At 37.5% G+C, this 16,447-nt stretch overlaps 2 protein-coding genes across 5 annotated transcripts; one reads left to right on the plus strand and one right to left on the minus strand.

Annotated features, from left to right (window-relative positions):
- Nucleotides 1-3,227: 3,227 nt before the first annotated feature.
- Nucleotides 3,228-6,097, plus strand: LOC116116440 (60S ribosomal protein L3). 2 transcript variants are annotated; one of them, XM_031402502.1, is made up of 6 exons: nucleotides 3,228-3,289; nucleotides 3,823-3,916; nucleotides 4,246-4,356; nucleotides 4,501-4,805; nucleotides 4,918-5,327; nucleotides 5,626-6,097. In XM_031402502.1, the coding sequence occupies exons 2-6, from the start codon at nucleotides 3,832-3,834 to the stop codon at nucleotides 5,882-5,884; spliced, it is 1,170 nt and encodes a 389-aa protein (XP_031258362.1). In that variant the 5' UTR covers nucleotides 3,228-3,289; nucleotides 3,823-3,831; the 3' UTR covers nucleotides 5,885-6,097. The 2 variants fall into 2 exon arrangements, with proteins under 2 accessions (XP_031258362.1, XP_031258361.1); XM_031402501.1 differs by having other exon boundaries at nucleotides 3,264-3,289; nucleotides 3,820-3,916.
- Nucleotides 6,098-11,311: 5,214 nt separating this feature from the next.
- Nucleotides 11,312-14,934, minus strand: LOC116116441 (ribonuclease P protein subunit p25-like protein). 3 transcript variants are annotated; one of them, XM_031402503.1, is made up of 9 exons: nucleotides 14,865-14,934; nucleotides 14,611-14,734; nucleotides 13,796-13,876; nucleotides 13,494-13,582; nucleotides 13,323-13,397; nucleotides 13,103-13,164; nucleotides 12,915-12,968; nucleotides 12,007-12,207; nucleotides 11,312-11,697 (listed from the first exon to the last, which is right to left on the minus strand). In XM_031402503.1, exons 2-9 carry the CDS (start codon nucleotides 14,731-14,733, stop codon nucleotides 11,612-11,614), a joined length of 771 nt encoding a protein of 256 aa, XP_031258363.1. In that variant the 5' UTR covers nucleotide 14,734; nucleotides 14,865-14,934; the 3' UTR covers nucleotides 11,312-11,611. The 3 variants fall into 3 exon arrangements, with proteins under 3 accessions (XP_031258363.1, XP_031258364.1, XP_031258365.1); XM_031402504.1 differs by having other exon boundaries at nucleotides 14,850-14,881; XM_031402505.1 differs by lacking the exon at nucleotides 12,915-12,968.
- Nucleotides 14,935-16,447: the final 1,513 nt, after the last annotated feature.

Raw genomic sequence — 16,447 nt, forward strand, 5'->3', positions numbered from 1 at the left:
TGAATTACCTGATGAGTGTGTGACTGTGAGACCGGATGGATGGAATGGATTTCATGGTGGTGGTTGGCTCTGGCATATCGCTTGGCCGATGAGTAACTTACCCTACTGATCTCTGATCCTCCGAAGATGAGCGAACAGAAACCTTTTGGTGTAGGTTCTCGCGGAGGCGGTGATGGTTCTTTTGAACTTTTATGGCTAATGGTGTTCTTCCCCTTATCGGTTAGCAGATCCCAAAGATGTCCCCTCTTTAGAAGTACAGCGACCTCTAGCCGTAAGGCGATGCAGTTTGCGGTGTTGTGCCCATGATCGCCATGGAACTCGTACCATTTGGTCTTGTCTCTCCTTGCCTCGGGATTGAGCTTGTCTGACCACTTAACAGTGGATCCCATTCCCTTCATAATAGCGACGACCTGGGTTGGCTCGACATTGAGGTTGTATTCCGGTATTTTGTACAGGTTCTATCCAAACTGTCTGCTCTCGGTTCTTATCGGCTGATGATCATATGGTTTCTTGACTCTGCTCGAATTACGTGCTGGGGGTTGGTAGTGGTGCTCCGCTAGCCTATGCTCTGGCTTCCTGTCATTCCGCCTTGAATCGTATCTAGAGTGAATCGTTTGGTTTATATCATCCTCCTCCCATCTTATTTGGATCACTGCCCGGGCCAGGGCTTCTTCCATTGTGGTGCAACCCAGCTTTATAAGTTCTTTGTACAGCTCTCCTTCTGGGAGGAGACCCTTCCTGAAGGCATCTACGGTTGTCTCAAGGTTACATGCAGGGATGAAGATCTTCTCTTTGTTAAACCTGTTGACATACTCTCTCAGTGGCTCGCCTCTTCTCTAGTATACTCTGTATAGGTCGGCCGACAACTTCTCGAGTTTCTTGCTGCTGGCGAACTGTTCCATAAATGTGTCTGTGAGTTGAGCGAATGAGTCGATGGATCCGTTCGGGAGGTTCGTGTACCATTGGAGTGTTGGGCCGGATAAGCTCAAACCGAAACTTTTGCACATATAGGCTTCCCTAAGCGGTCGGGGTATTGAGACGGTGAAGATCCGCTGCTTGTACGAGGCTATGTGATCGTCCGGGTTGGTTGTGTTGTCGTACAGTTTCATGTTAGGGATGGTAAACTTCTGAGGCATGTCGGCTAGGGCGATCTCATCCACGAAGGGTGAATCCGCGTAACAATGGGGCTTGCTCTTCTTGGTTGGGACCGGCATTCCTGGAATGCGTCGCATCACCGCTTCCACATCCGCCAATCTCTTGGCTAGTACCTGTTCCATAGGAGAAGGGGACGCCATTAGGTCATCCCGCATGACCGGGTCAACCTTTGCAATTGTCTTTGGTACATTCCGTTGGGTCATCCCTCGTGGGGTAGTCTGACAAGTTGTTCCTTCGTGCGTTCCTTGGTAGCATAGATCTTCGTTCATTCCCTCCGGTTGGATGACTCCCATAGTAACTGTTCTGGTGTTTCACCCTACATGAAGTGTCAGGGGAGTCCTCTGATAGTCATTCGGTTGGTCAGAATGGATGGGCTCGGGTGCTGTGGTTTGTTTAGTTTGGCCATTCATCTCGTGAGGATGAGCCTAGCCGAGCCGAGTGGAGTATGTGTTGGGATGGTTGACTGGATGTAAGGTGGGATGGTTAGATTGGGCTGGTCTTGTAGATGAGGGCTTTCTGCCACTGGATCATATTGATCTTAATGCTGGGATGAATCGGCTGAATGATGTTCTATAGGCATATCTTTATCTCCATGAATCAGGACAGAATCGTCGACCGCAGATGAGTTTAACGGACATGGCCTTTTGTCGGAGACCGAGGGTCGGTGCTCTGGCGTAAGGAGAGGTTGCATGGACGGAACAGGGGCGCGGAACCGATTGGGGGGTGCCTGGCCAGGCAGGAACTCTAGATCGTAGAATTGACTCACCTTCTCCTTGAGAGACTGGTTTGCTAACTTGATGGACGCGTTTTCTGTCAGGATTGCATTATTCTCGGCTTCCAGTGCAGCTATCTTGTCCGAGTTCTGTTGCATGAGAGCGGTTAGAGCTTCCAGTTTGGCCTCGAGGCCGGGATTAGTGTTGTCGGAGTTGTCAACCATGGAAAGTTCCTCTACGTAGCAAGGTTCATCGAGCCGAATGATTGCTAAAGGCCCCACGGTGGGTGCCAAACTGTAGACGTAAAAATCTACCTATACGGAAGGGGGGTCTGATCCCGTGAGGTTAAGGCCACTGGTGATCCGCTGCACCTGCACACGTAGAGAAACAAACGCGTGAAGCAAACGGGAAACACTGGGGTGGTGTTTGCCGTAGGCACTCCGACGCTCAAGTCAGCAAGACTGAAAGAGGCTAGTATAGTGAGGGCTAGGGAGTAGAGAGGTTATCGGAAGTCTAGTCGGAGACTGTGACTACGGCAGTGATATGAAGCTCTCAAGTAAGAACTTCGGGTGTGAAGGTGTAATGTAGTGTGTCCTTTGTGAGAGGGTTGACCTCTGTTTATATGGTGACTGTCTGGTCTCCCAATCTTGGTAGGAGTAGGAGTCCGAGTGTAACTATGATGCAAACCCTAGAAAAGTTAGGGCGGTTGTGAGCTGTCTTACCTGCGTCCGAATAGGAAGGTAATCTGAACAGGAAAGTCACTTTAATTAGGAAAGCGATCAGGAACAGAAAAGTGACTTCAAATAGGAGATTGAACAGGAACAGGAAAATGATCAGTGGGGGCCGTGGGCTTTGAACTCGCCTATAGGCCCATGAAGTGAGCTGGAACTGGGAGGCCCGTGCCTAGATGGTTTAGGCCGGCCGTATCTCGTATTAAATGGCACTAATTTGACTTGGGCCTCTTTAGGACTGGGCTTGGTCTTTTCTTCACTGGTGGTCCTGTTTTCCTATTTGGGCCAAGGACCATTTTTGGCCCTAACAAAAACCAAAAGATGAGTTCAACAATTTATATTAAAATATTACATCATGAAAAAATAAACAACAAAAAAATATTTCATGATTTTGAGAAATGAATATCTGAAAATTAAAAATGATGTAAAAATGTTTTCCTTATTTTTTCTCTTTGGTTTATTAAAAAAAGTGAAAATAATTTTTCAATTTTAAAATCGCCACAGGCCAAAACCCAAAAGGCCCAAGCTCCAAATGAGCCCCAAGTGGTAAAATAATTTAAATATAGGGAACGTAATAATTCAAAGAAATTTTGGGGCAAGATTGTAAATTATTTTATTATATAAACAACATCAACTAGGGTTTAAGCCTCTCAGCACTACGAGCAAGAGGAGTCAGTAGCCGCAGCTCAGGTTCCTTCTCTCTCTCATTCCTCTGTTTACTTGTTTGAGCAATGGCGTGGCTGTGTTTGGTTGCGGGGAAAAAGAAAGAATGCAAGGGAGAATATGTTTTCAATCTCATTTTGTTGCGTCGTTAGAATAGAGTCTCTGAATAATGATTCTCATTTTGTTATGTCGTTAGATTTTCTTCGAGTCTCTGAATAATGAATCTTATTTGATACTGTTTATATTTTCCGTTCACTTTCTCAGCTACCTAATGTGCTATCGTTTTTATCTCCTGTTAGTTATGTCCTTAATGCGTTTGTAATTCATTAGCGATTATGAATTAGTTAGATTTGAGGTTTTTTGTTTTTTGTTTTATTCCTTACGAGAGATAGGTTTATATTAGTTGAATGTTTGGCTTGTAATAGTGATTCTCTTATTACTGAAATGAGAGATAGTAGGAAAATATTGATTTAAGTTGAATGTATGTGAAAGATGTTGGTAATTTATTATTTTGATAAATAGATTTTTATTGATTGTCTGGTATTTTTATGCTGTAGAGGAGGAGAAAAATGTCTCACAGGAAGTTTGAGCACCCAAGGCATGGTTCCCTTGGATTTCTTCCAAGGAAGCGAGCTGCTCGCCACAGAGGAAAAGGTATAAAATGAGTATTCTTTTTATTATATTGAACTTCTGACAATGTTAAGTAAGCGTGTGGTCCTTTTATTTTTAAAATCTGTTTTCCTACCAAATTTCTCACTTAGGATTTAATGTTCTCCAAAACATTGATGGTGCTAATACATAGTGGTGCAGTATTGAACTCAATTTTGGGATTTTGGGTTACTGAAGAAAAAAAATGTTTTCCGGGACTGTGATTTTGCTTATGTCTTAGCAGCTGGCTTTTCTAAAAATGTGTTCCTATTAGTTTGTGCCCTGTGGCTAATATATTTTATCAGTCTAAGTATATCTATTTTGTATATTTGCAGTGAAGGCTTTTCCCAAGGATGATCCAAGCAAGCCTTGCAGGCTCACTGCCTTCCTTGGATACAAGGCTGGTATGACCCATATTGTCAGGGATGTCGAGAAGCCTGGATCTAGTAAGTCAATGGCTTCATTTAGTATTTTCTTCTAATTTCACATTTCAATGAAGTTATTTCAGATTTAATTTTTATGTTTATGTATCGAACCTTGATATATCATATTGCTATATTTATCTAAACATATGTTTTTTTTCTCTATAGAGCTTCATAAGAAGGAAGCTTGTGAGGCTGTGACCATCGTTGAAACTCCTCCAATGGTGGTTGTTGGAGTTGTGGGATATGTGAAGACACCACGTGGTCTCCGCTCTTTGAACACTGTATGGGCTCAGCATCTGAGTGAGGAATTGAGAAGAAGGTTCTACAAAAACTGGTGCAAGTCCAAGAAGAAGGCCTTCACAAAGTACTCAAAGCAATATGAGTCAGAAGAGGGAAAGAAGAGCATCCAAGCACAGCTGGAGAAGATCAAGAAATATGCAACTGTTGTCCGAGTTTTGGCTCACACTCAGGTAGTAATCCTTGATTGGCGAACTTTGTTGACACCATGAATTAACTAATTTATTTTTCCTTCATCCATGACTTTAGACTAATAAATAAATTTCCTTGACCGCTGTGCTACAGATTAGGAAGATGAAGGGTCTGAAACAGAAGAAAGCTCACCTGATGGAGATCCAGGTCAATGGTGGAACTATTGCTCAGAAGGTTGACTATGCATATGGTTTCTTTGAAAAGCAAATCCCCATTGATGCTGTTTTCCAGAAGGATGAAATGATTGACATCATTGGTGTCACCAAGGGTAAGGGTTACGAAGGTGTCGTAACTCGTTGGGGTGTCACCCGCCTTCCTCGCAAGACCCACAGGGGTCTGCGTAAGGTGGCTTGTATTGGTGCCTGGCATCCTGCTAGGGTCTCATTCACAGTTGCCCGAGCTGGTCAGAATGGATACCACCACCGTACTGAAATGAACAAGAAAATCTACAAGCTTGGCAAGACTGGGCAGGAGTCCCATGCTGCTATTACTGAATATGACAGGTCAGTTTCATGTCTAATGAAATTAAGCAACTTCTTAATTTTTTATCTGAGATTTCTTGTGTCTAATTTTGCTTATGGCCTTGGTATACTCATTACATAATAATATAGCTGAATTACCTGCATTTACTCTACAATAGATTTCATTAATTGTTTATTTTATGACTTGTTCTTAGACATTCATTTGATGCACCTAGTTGTATACTTCCAACCTTGGCGAAAATTACCAAGACTTGACATATTGTAGATTGGTTACCTTGTTTTCTGATTTCACCGTCTTCTGGCATGTGTAATGATTCAGGACTGAGAAGGACATCACTCCAATGGGTGGTTTCCCTCACTATGGTGTAGTAAAGGATGATTATATTATGATCAAGGGATGCTGTGTTGGACCTAAGAAGAGGGTGGTTACACTTCGCCAATCGTTGCTCGCACAGACATCTCGTTTGGCTCTTGAAGAAATCAAACTCAAGTTTGTTGACACCTCCTCCAAGTTTGGTCATGGTCGTTTCCAGACAACACAGGAGAAACAGAAGTTCTATGGACGCATGAAGGCATGATCATACAAAGAAGTCCAGAATTTTGGGTCGTCATAGTAAGTTAGGTGTTTTTAAGTTGTTTTGCAATTGACATTGTCTCTTAAAGACGAGTTTCTGAGTCTTGCTTTATTTAGTCTGTTTTTTTCAAGAGATGAGAAGGATTTGGAACAATCGTGGTCATGTTTTGTTTCAATGGAGATTTTTAAATTTTAAATTTACTAAATTATTCTATTATATTCTCTTTATTTGAGTGGTAAATTAACAAATTATGTGCTTTGTGGCCAGGGTTTGAGAATTCTTTTTTTTTTCTTTTTTTTTTTAAATATTGTATTTTCTCAGATATATGAATTTTAGTTTTATGTTTTTCAAGATTTTGCGGATTTTCCGTAGCCAGAAACTTTGAAAAGTTATGAGTTTTTAATGCTTGTTACATGAATTTCAGTATGCAAGTTTTGGCCAAATTTTGAGTAGATTTGTTTTATGACCGATTCGAACAAAAATCCTTCGCAACACCCTAAAATTAAATTATGATTGGCTATTTATTTTTAAAATTATAAATATAAGTAAAATAAAAATCTAATTTCTACAATAGAATATAGACATACCTTAAAATTAGAGAAATTATATTTAATAGCATTATTTTGAGGCCTGAGTCTTTCAAAATATAGCAAAATGGGATTTTAGACAAAATTGAAGAATGACAATGCCCCTATTCAAAAACCCATTCTTTAATCCTAAAATCCCAAGTCAATTGTTGTTTCTGTGATAACTATTTTTTAACAGATTTGTTGATATATTAGGTTATTTTTAAACCTTCAACTAAAACTCATTCTTCAGCACTTAAAACCCATTTAATCAATTCTCTATAATATTTATGTAGATAAATGGTTAATATCCGGTTGTCTGAATTAATTCTAAAAAAAATTGGGATAGGATTATAATTTTAATAAACACATGGGCCACACATAAATGCAACTCAAATTTCCCATTCCTTTCAATTCGGTCTATGACTATTTTGGCCCACATAAAGCTTACTTATTCTCCAAATTGGCTTGAATTAAGACTTTTCCTTTTCTTCCGAATTGATCACTAAAACAAAAAATAAATTAAAAAAAAATTAAATAACTAACGAAATATATTTTATGGTAATAAATATAATATAAAATATTCCAACAACAAAAAAAAAAAAAAAAAACTCCTTCAGATCAAATATAAGTTGGGATTTAGAGTTGAAAAATGGGTTTAGGGTAAAGGTTTAGCAATCTGTCAAAGGGGCATTTCCATCTGTAAAATGGAATTGTGCTATATTTTGAGAGACGTTCCAAAAAGTGTTAGTTTTCAACCTCTACTAAAAATTGGTGGTGTGAAAACTATTATTTTTTTTTGGTAACATTCGGGGTATATTGAAAACCTACAAGCGGTTGTGAACAACTTCACTTTCTTCCCCCATTTGTTATAAAGAAAAATTAGGCAAGCCTATGCCAAAAGGAGCAATGGTTACTTGGCTTCTTTCCTTTATTCAGTCTTGTTTTCACATTTAGTCAACTTCACAAACTCACATTTTTCTTCCTTCATCAACAAACCCAGAAAGTGACCCAGCAAAGCCTATCCCTCGTGCTTTGACCAAGTCTCTTAACCTGGAGAAGCTTTTCACTATAATAAATTAATAATATACACTCATGAAATTAACCAATAACAAAGCTTGTGCATCCTATGTATGCTAACATGGCCCTCCTTCCTTGGTCGGATGTAGGTAAATCCGATTGCACATAATTTCCCCCTAACTTATTCCTCAAGGATGAGGATGTTTCAAGGAAAATTCCTGCCACCTAAACTTGATTTCAAGTCAGTCGCTGATAAGAATCTAATGCTTTAAAATTCCATCTTTAATTTATAAGCTAACAAGAAGACCAACAATTGTCAATGAACAAGCAAATCTTTCCCAGCAAAAATCATGGAGAAAAACTCTAACCCTGGTTCTACTTCTACCAATTCCAGGGCTTCAAGAATTGATCTTGTTTGCCACTATCAGTTCAACAAGAAATCATCTCAAATTTCTTTTCTAAGTGTTGACAACAAATCTGGAGTTACCAGCATCAACCCTGAACTTGGTTTCTCTTCCAAAGATCATATCAAAATTCTTTCTTCATGCTATGGATTCATTCTTTTGACAAGTAAAACCAAGAAGAATCAGCTCAACTTCCATGTCTTCAATCCTCCAGCAAACCAATTATTCACTCTTCCTCAACCCTCCTTCGCTCGGAAAATCGTCAGGTCCGGCCTGGCTTCTCATATGCATCATCATCATTTCCAGGTTGTACTTGTGCATATTTCTTCAGGTTCAGCACTGGAATTTGGAATTTTCTCTTCTGAAACTGGTGAGTGGAAAACTCACACACCCGGCGATCTTTTTTCGCCTGTTCCTGTAAAACAACTCTTTCCAGAGCCTCCAGTGCCATCTCTTTACTCAAATGGTTCCATTCATTGGGAAGTACTTCAACACTTGCTGGTTTACAACGTTAAAACTGGTCACTGTCAATTCATCAAACTGCCTGATGTATCCGAAGACGGCCATCGTCACAAGCCATCCACGAGAGTGTTCAAGAGATGTTTGTGGGAATCCGAAGGCCGAGTTCGCTATTGTTACACTGATAATGAAGGGATTCATACTTGGTATCTACTCAATGAAGAAGATGTTGATTTTCACATAAAGTATCACAACATTGACGCCGAAAAGTTCAAGTGGGCATTATCGGATAGTCTTAGTCATCAAACTTTCCGGGGCCTGAGTAGAAATTGGAAACCTCAGGATATAGCCCCTTTTGCATACAATGAAGCTTCACAGAAAATGTTCCTGCAGCTTCCAGGAAGTGTCATTTCTTATAATACAAAGAGTGGAGTGTTGGAGGAAGTTTTCACTTTCAAAATTCAAGGGAAAAAATACAATTGCTCATTCTTTCCTTTTGTTTATTGTGGCCAGGGGAAGTTGCGATATGTAGATGAAAAGTCAGAAGCCAAAGTAGAGATTGAATTGCCTGTAAAAGAAGTTGGAGGTTTCTTGTCATTTTAGAGAAGATTTTCTTGGGAAAATTTTGTTAAAATTTAGCATTTCATGTGTATTGAGTGTGACAATGAGAAGAATCAGGTAATCCAAGCATTTTAATCTTGTTATTTCCCTGAACTTTTGAAGTATAAGTTCTTGATCACTTTATGAATTTGATCGAATGTTTATATGTATTTCATATTGTTATACATTTTGATGTTTATTTAGAGATCATAACATACGTATTGATCTACATGATCAATTGATGCTGTAAATTATTGATTAAATACATTTTCCAAGCAGGTTTAGTGAATGTACTGATTCTAAAAAGTTACACTCATAAGTTGTATAAAAATTAACAGTGGAAAGACGAAATTGGTAATTTGTTGAAAGAGTTTATTTTATGTACCAATAATTTTCAAACATTATTAAATATTAAATAACTCGCCATCAAGAGGGATTTTGATAATCTTATTTTTTTATAATCTCAAAGAATTTAATAGGGTTTTAATGTCACTAATTAATTGCCTTGAACAATGGCAGCGGCGACAAACCTAATCAGGCTTGCCTGCATAGTTTTTTTCATTCGAGTAAACGGCATTTTCCCATCCAAGGTTTGGTGAAACTACAGTTTCCCACCCTTGGTTTCATAAATTGCAGATTCTTATCCTTAAATTAACGCTGTAACTTTTTTCACAAAATAACTCCTATATCTCAAATTTCTTTCAAATAACCCCCAAAGGATATCGACCAAGCCAAGAATCCAGCCTGATTTTGACACCATTGGACCTCCCCGATACTACCATCAGCATCCCCTTATCCTCTTCACCAAAATTCCTAACTTTTCCACCCGATTGCATCTCGACGAGATGCTAGAATTTGGTTAGAAAGGTGCAACAAAATGTGAAAATCTACAGGAGAGGCGACGATAATTGGCGGACCATTACAGTTGGCAGTGTTGGGGGTTTTGATGGGGGGAAGCTAGTGATGTTATTGGTGGTGTTGGGAGTGGTTTCCAGTGCCAAGACCTGCTAGAATTTGGATAAAACGCCGACTAAAACTAAGAGTGGCAGTTGACGATTGGAGGGTTCAATCAGACTACGCCAAAAACAGGCCAGAATAGCTTGAAATCATCAGTGGGGTGAATTTGAGAAGTCAATAGTTATTTTGAAATTTTTCGTGGGGTGCATTTGAGAAATGAAGGGTTATTTTGAAATTTTTATTTTTGAAATGACAGTTTTACCCTTTTAACTATTAGATTAAATAGTTATTTGTTAATTTAAGAGTCAGAATTTAAGGGTAAGAATCTGCAATTTATGAAACCAGGCGTGAAAATGTAGATTGCCAAACCTTGGGTGGGAACATGTGTTTACCCTTTTCATTTTTATCGTACTAGTAAACGACCCACTTGTTTTTTATCGGGCACTTTTCTTTCAACATACTTTGTGCTTGAGAGACTTCCTCTATATATTATTTCAAAAGTTTGGATTGAATAAAAGAAAACAAACAAATAACCCCTGATATTTTTATCTTTAAATTTAGTGCTCACAACTTACAAGATCCCCATTCAAGAACTTTTGCACTGTTTACACTCTTAAGATATATTTTGATTATTCTATTCATACTACCAAAGGTTGACAAGAAAGAAAGTCACAAAGTAAAATCTTCCCCACTTATTCCTGGTTTTATTTTAGGTGGTTTAGGTAGTTTGGTTCACTATTCTATGCTTTTTATAATATTATTTTAGAAAAAATAAAATTAGATTACCTTTATGAGAATGATAATTATTAATGTTTTAAGTGTTGAATAAAATAGAATTGAAATTTGAGAATATTGAAATAAATGCATTTTTGGATTTTAAAAATAAAATAGTGAAATAGGATAGGGTAATAATAGTGAGGGCCCCTTTGGATCCCTATTTTTACCCTATTTTATTTCACTATCTTATCCTAAAAACCCAAAAATGAATTTGTTTCAATATTTTTAAAATTCAATTCTACTTTATTCAACTCAAAACATTAATAATTATTTTTCTCGTAAAGATAACTCAACTTTATTTTTTTTTAAATACTATTATAAAAAGCATGAGAATAGTAAACCATCGGAGCCTTTAGAATCCATAAAAAAACTTCTCGAATTCACAAAAAAAAACATTGAATCTATATTTAGAATACTTTCAAAGAAACCTAGGATAGCATATTGATAAAGCCAAAAAGATCGAATTTGACAAACTGTAATTAAAACAGAATATAACTAAAGGACTATTAAAAGAAAAGAGAAGGTGTTTAGCAGCGAAGTTAGGTGGTTTCAATTTATTAGTTAACAATAAGTTATCATAGAAGGCAATATTCCAAACTATTTTATAAGTAATCTATTAATGCTTGACACAGAAATGAACAAAGGTCTTGGAATAAAAATAAAAGAATGTACTGCTCTATTATTTCCTAAATGGAAAAGTGTACAACTTTCAAGTTTCTTTGTCAGCAACACAAGTAAAACTTATCCCTATCTTCAAACTACAAAAACACCGCTACCACATACAATGAGATAGCTTACTGGTTACTAATTATCCTAAAAACTCACTAGCAGAAGCCATTTTTTTTTCTTTACCTTTTGTCCCTCCTAGAAAAATAAGACAATCAGCAGAGCAGGCATCCACAACTTTCTGCAACCTAGACCGAAATCTATACCTCAAAGTCCGGAACTCAAGCAGCTGCTGGGATTGGCCCATCAGATCTGAAACCCTGACCACGTCCACGGCCTCTGGCCCTGCCTCGTCCACGCCCTCGCCCTGAAGGTTGCAAATATTTTAATATCAGACCAAAGAAACAGAGTATACAAGAGTTTAATTATTGAAATTTAGATACAATCAAATTTTCAATCATACCAACATAAAACTCAGTCACAGCTACAACATCACAGACTCAATGATACAACAATCATAAGCACCAAAAGGCCCAAAAGAATTATTCAATATTTACTAATTTCTGGTTCATGATTTGACATCCTCAATCAATTTTTATAAATCAACTGAAACTTTCTTTATAGATTAACGCATATCCTGGAAATAAATTTGCCAATGACATATTATAAAACTTACCACGGCCTTGAGCAGGAGCGAAACCTCCCCCATAGTCATTATAATAACCACCTGATCCTTGTCGCATATTCCCACCACCATAACCTCTTCCACGGCCACGGAAATTGCGGCTTCTTCCACGACCTCTACCCCTTCCAGCATACCGGCCACCATCCCAGCCACCATCTCCATTGGATTCCAATACTCCATTACTATTATTAACTATATACAAACAAGATAAATTATTGTAAATTATTCCCCCTCCATCCTACCAAATTAACAAGCTAGTAAATTGCAAAATGAACTGATGCCACACAGGAATATTGTAGCCATAAAGAAATGATGTGCCAACAAATTCAGAATAACTATTTCCATTTCCAAGGTAGGAATCCAGAGTTTTCCCTATTTATCAGCTCTATTCATTATCAATAGACCCAATATGTGATTCACATGCTAAGATTTCAGAAGTACTTTCCACTTTCCATCCATCTCAAGAAACAAAATAGATACGCACATTTACAAGAGGTATTATAATATAGTATAAAATAATATTCAATGGCACCAAGGCTTACATTAACATTTCATCAAAAAGTCATGGTTTACATGATATGAAATGTAAGCAGAAGATATGGCCAGTGTAAAATCCTGACTATAGTATAGTCAAAGAAAATCGGGCCAGGGGATATATAACCCATCAGAACAGGGAGACCCGACGCAATCTGTCATCAGCCAGAAACCTAATCACCAAATTAGGCACAAGGGTCTACAAAGTATAATTTTCTTCAGAAAATAAAAGCACTGGTAGCCAAAGTTTACCAACATAGTCATCAAATTCAAGCTCAGAAATTAAAAGAAAAAAAAGCCCATCCACCCTCCCAGCACAATAAAATAAGTAACTAAAATGCTGTAGCAATGAATTTTGTCTCTACCTCTACCCCTTCCTTGACCGCCACGTCCTTTACCCGCCATGTTTGGAGAGCCCTCTATGTTACATCATAGATAGATAGAAACAAGTAAGAACATTTTATGCATCAATAAGTTTACAAGGCTTAAAATTTCATATTAACCAAAAAGTTTTAAAAGGGTTAAATCAAATACCAAAAATTGATGCTTTTACCTCCATCATCATCATGTTCAACCCATGGTTTGACCTGCTCTGCTGGAATAGGCAGTTGATACCTGCAGAAGGATAATAACTTTAGAAAAAACCAGCAAATTATAAGCATAAATATTATCCAAACGGCTGAATAACTTGAACAAAGATGGTCATTTAGTAATTGATGATGTCCAACAGAGGGGAGGGGACCAAAGGGTGGCTGCAGCTGGTTACAACATACCCGGTAGAGGATGTATCCAGCTCCTTCTTGGACAAAGTAATTGTTACCACTGATACATGGCGAGTAGTTTCCAGGCTGCACTAGCAAGAAATATGTAAGCAAAATAACCATCAAGACAACTCCATACACTATAAACTGATCATGCATAAAATAGAGAGCTAAAACTCTTACGGAAGAAGACCCTCTTCTAGTGGCTCCCACATATCCGTTATATCCGTAGAACCAATGGCGGTGTTCTGATGCAGACCCACAATCCTTCTCTGAAATGGAAAACTAATTATGATGCTGAAATGACAGGAATATGGAATCAACAGGAAAATACAAAATCTCAAAGTAATGATGAGAAACTAAGATATATTCCTTTTAATATGGTTATAATATTTTCTTACAGAATAAATATAAAATAAGATAATTACAAACTAAACCAGAAAAGGGTGTAGAGAGAGCCAGAACAATTACAATACTTGTACAACCTTAATCAATTCAGCAATCATCACAGTCTTGTTTATGGCTCTCCCCATGGCTTTAAGAGCAATTTCATCAGATCCTTTCTCCTGTTAAAAACAAAGAAACGGAAGTGAAATGGCATGATAGACAAGACAGTCAAGTATGAAACTGTGGTCATGACTAAGAAACTCTAAAGAGTATGCCTTAATGCAGCAAAACAAAGCAAAAAATAAATTCAATGTCTTTATTGTAATACAAATGCTAAATGAAATGAATGTTAAAATACAACTATCCACACCAAGAGAGCAAGCCCTTTGGAAGAAAAATACATTCATCAGGCAAATTCTTCTACGAAACAAATGTATCATCATGTTAGCAGTCAAAATGGAAAAGAAAAACTGAACGTCAATAGTATAGTAAGACATAAGAGACGCCAAGCAAAACAAATTATCGAAAGGCAATGACTAATACATAGAAGAGAAAATAATGACAAACAATAAAATGGTCCTTCAAACTAACTTGAAAGTCGATAGTTCAGCATAATTTAAAAGCATTCCCAAAAAAAAAAAAAAAAATGCATTTTATCTCACTGCTCGAAATTACACCTCTCAAAGAAATTCTCCACTCTCTTTTCCCCTTACCCCTTTCCTCTTAAGACAAAACAGCAACACTCACAAACACGCAACAATCAGTAGAAAACAAACATGGTAATTACTAAACATACAATACATAAAAAAAAAATTAAAAACGCCTTTTTAAGCAAAACAAACAGTGCCGTTTACATTATCAGCTTCCATTCTTATCGACAGCTTACAAAACAAAGATAAAACAGAGAGAGGACCTGAAGGAGAGTGGTGGCGTAAGTAATGTAGTTCCTCATCCGTCCTTGCGTTGTAATGCGAATCTCATTCTCGTTAATCGGTGTTTCGGCTTTCGGCTTCTCCACTCTCTGGTACCGATCCATTCTTTTCGTTTGCAAAACCAGAAGACGGAAACAGAGTTATGCAAGAGATCTGAAAGCAACTTAAACAAATAAACAAACACAGAGAAATTAGGGTTAGGGTTTTGTGGAGGCTGCACCGTTTTAGCTCTCACCTTTGTTTCGGATTTCGATGCTCGTTTCGTTGAGTTTGTTTGCCAGTAGAGGGCCCTAGTTAATTTCTCACTGGTTTGGATAACAAAATTCGAAAATAATGGAATATTTCACAACCTCCCTAGAGTTTAAATAAATCCAAAAAAAACCCAAAGGTTTCCGATTTCAACACCTAAATACTTTAATATTTTATACAAGTAGACAAAGGCATTTTCTATTATATTTCTGTATTATTATTTCTATATACACACAATGAAAGTGATGGTGCACATTTAGTCATTATATCCTAGTTGATTTAAGAAGTTATCTGAATCTACATTACAAATTCAACAATAAAAGTTATTTAACAATAAAAATTCAAGTGTATTAATTGATAAAGCATAGTATTATTGGTTTTTTAACTGTATCAATAATCACACTAACAATGGTGTTTATGGTAGGTATAGATAAAAAAAAAATTCATATCAAATAACATATTATTTTCCCTTCTCTATTTTTGCCTTGATTAACATTCTTTCGGTAGTATTTTTATTTCTAAAAACCTTGTGGGTTGTAGATATTTTCCAAAAATAGGGGTGTTCTTGTAAATAACCTAAAATAAAAGTTTTGGAAGTTAAATTAAAAAGTAGTTGTTTGAGTATCGGCTGGGAGACCGCGTGAAGAAGTGAGATTTGCATTTGTGATGATGACGTGGCGGAAGCAGATCCGTTGTACTTTTCAATTTTGTCGGGCCCACCATATACAAACTAATAAAAAAGAAATGCCTAAGCGGCTTGCTAACCGCGCCTAAAGGATTTCTATTTTTGAATTTTGACACGCGTGATTTTGATTAGTCTACAATAATTGACACGTGTTATGCAGCGGTAGAAGGCTGCATGAATTGGACCCAGATAGTACCCGGATCGGCCTGGCCCAACTGAATGTGCCCACACCACACCATAATTCATCTTTCTTATGGGCCCTAAATTATTAGCTCGGGTCGGGCATTGACTTTGATTAGCCCAACCCTAGATATTTTCTTTGCCCTGCCTTTTTTTTTTTTTTTTTTTTTGGGGTAACTGAGATATCTAGGCCTTTATTAGAGTTTATCTAATCCTTAGGGTCATAGACCCTACAAGCCTAATAGACCAAGGTAATTACACAAATATAATAGGTATTTTTCTTGCGACTCAAACACCAGACTCCTAGGTATAACTAACCTTAATGGCTAAAGGGTTTGTCATCCAACCACAAAGGGAGAAGTTTAAATCATATTGTTTAGTCATCAATAAAACTATGGGTGCATTTCTAGAATAATTTGAGTCGCCGACAACACTAGATCAACAAGAAAAAGAAGTCATCACCATTTATGAATCTCTAAATCAAAAAATTATTACTGTTATTGCGGGGTTTTCCCAACCTAAACCCTCATGATAGGTGCTCCTAGCTAGGGACCTTTACACTAAATTTCAAAAGGCCTTGAATAGAGACAACAATATTTGAGCCCGAAAATGACAAAGTAATGGTCTTATCCTACTTGAAAAAATAGTACTGAAGGTCACAACTCAATAACGATACATGTATCTTTTGTATGACACGCGGATAT

This window comes from Pistacia vera, unplaced genomic scaffold (genome assembly GCF_008641045.1).
Source record: "Pistacia vera cultivar Batoury unplaced genomic scaffold, PisVer_v2 Contig773, whole genome shotgun sequence".
Taxonomy (NCBI): domain Eukaryota; kingdom Viridiplantae; phylum Streptophyta; class Magnoliopsida; order Sapindales; family Anacardiaceae; genus Pistacia; species Pistacia vera.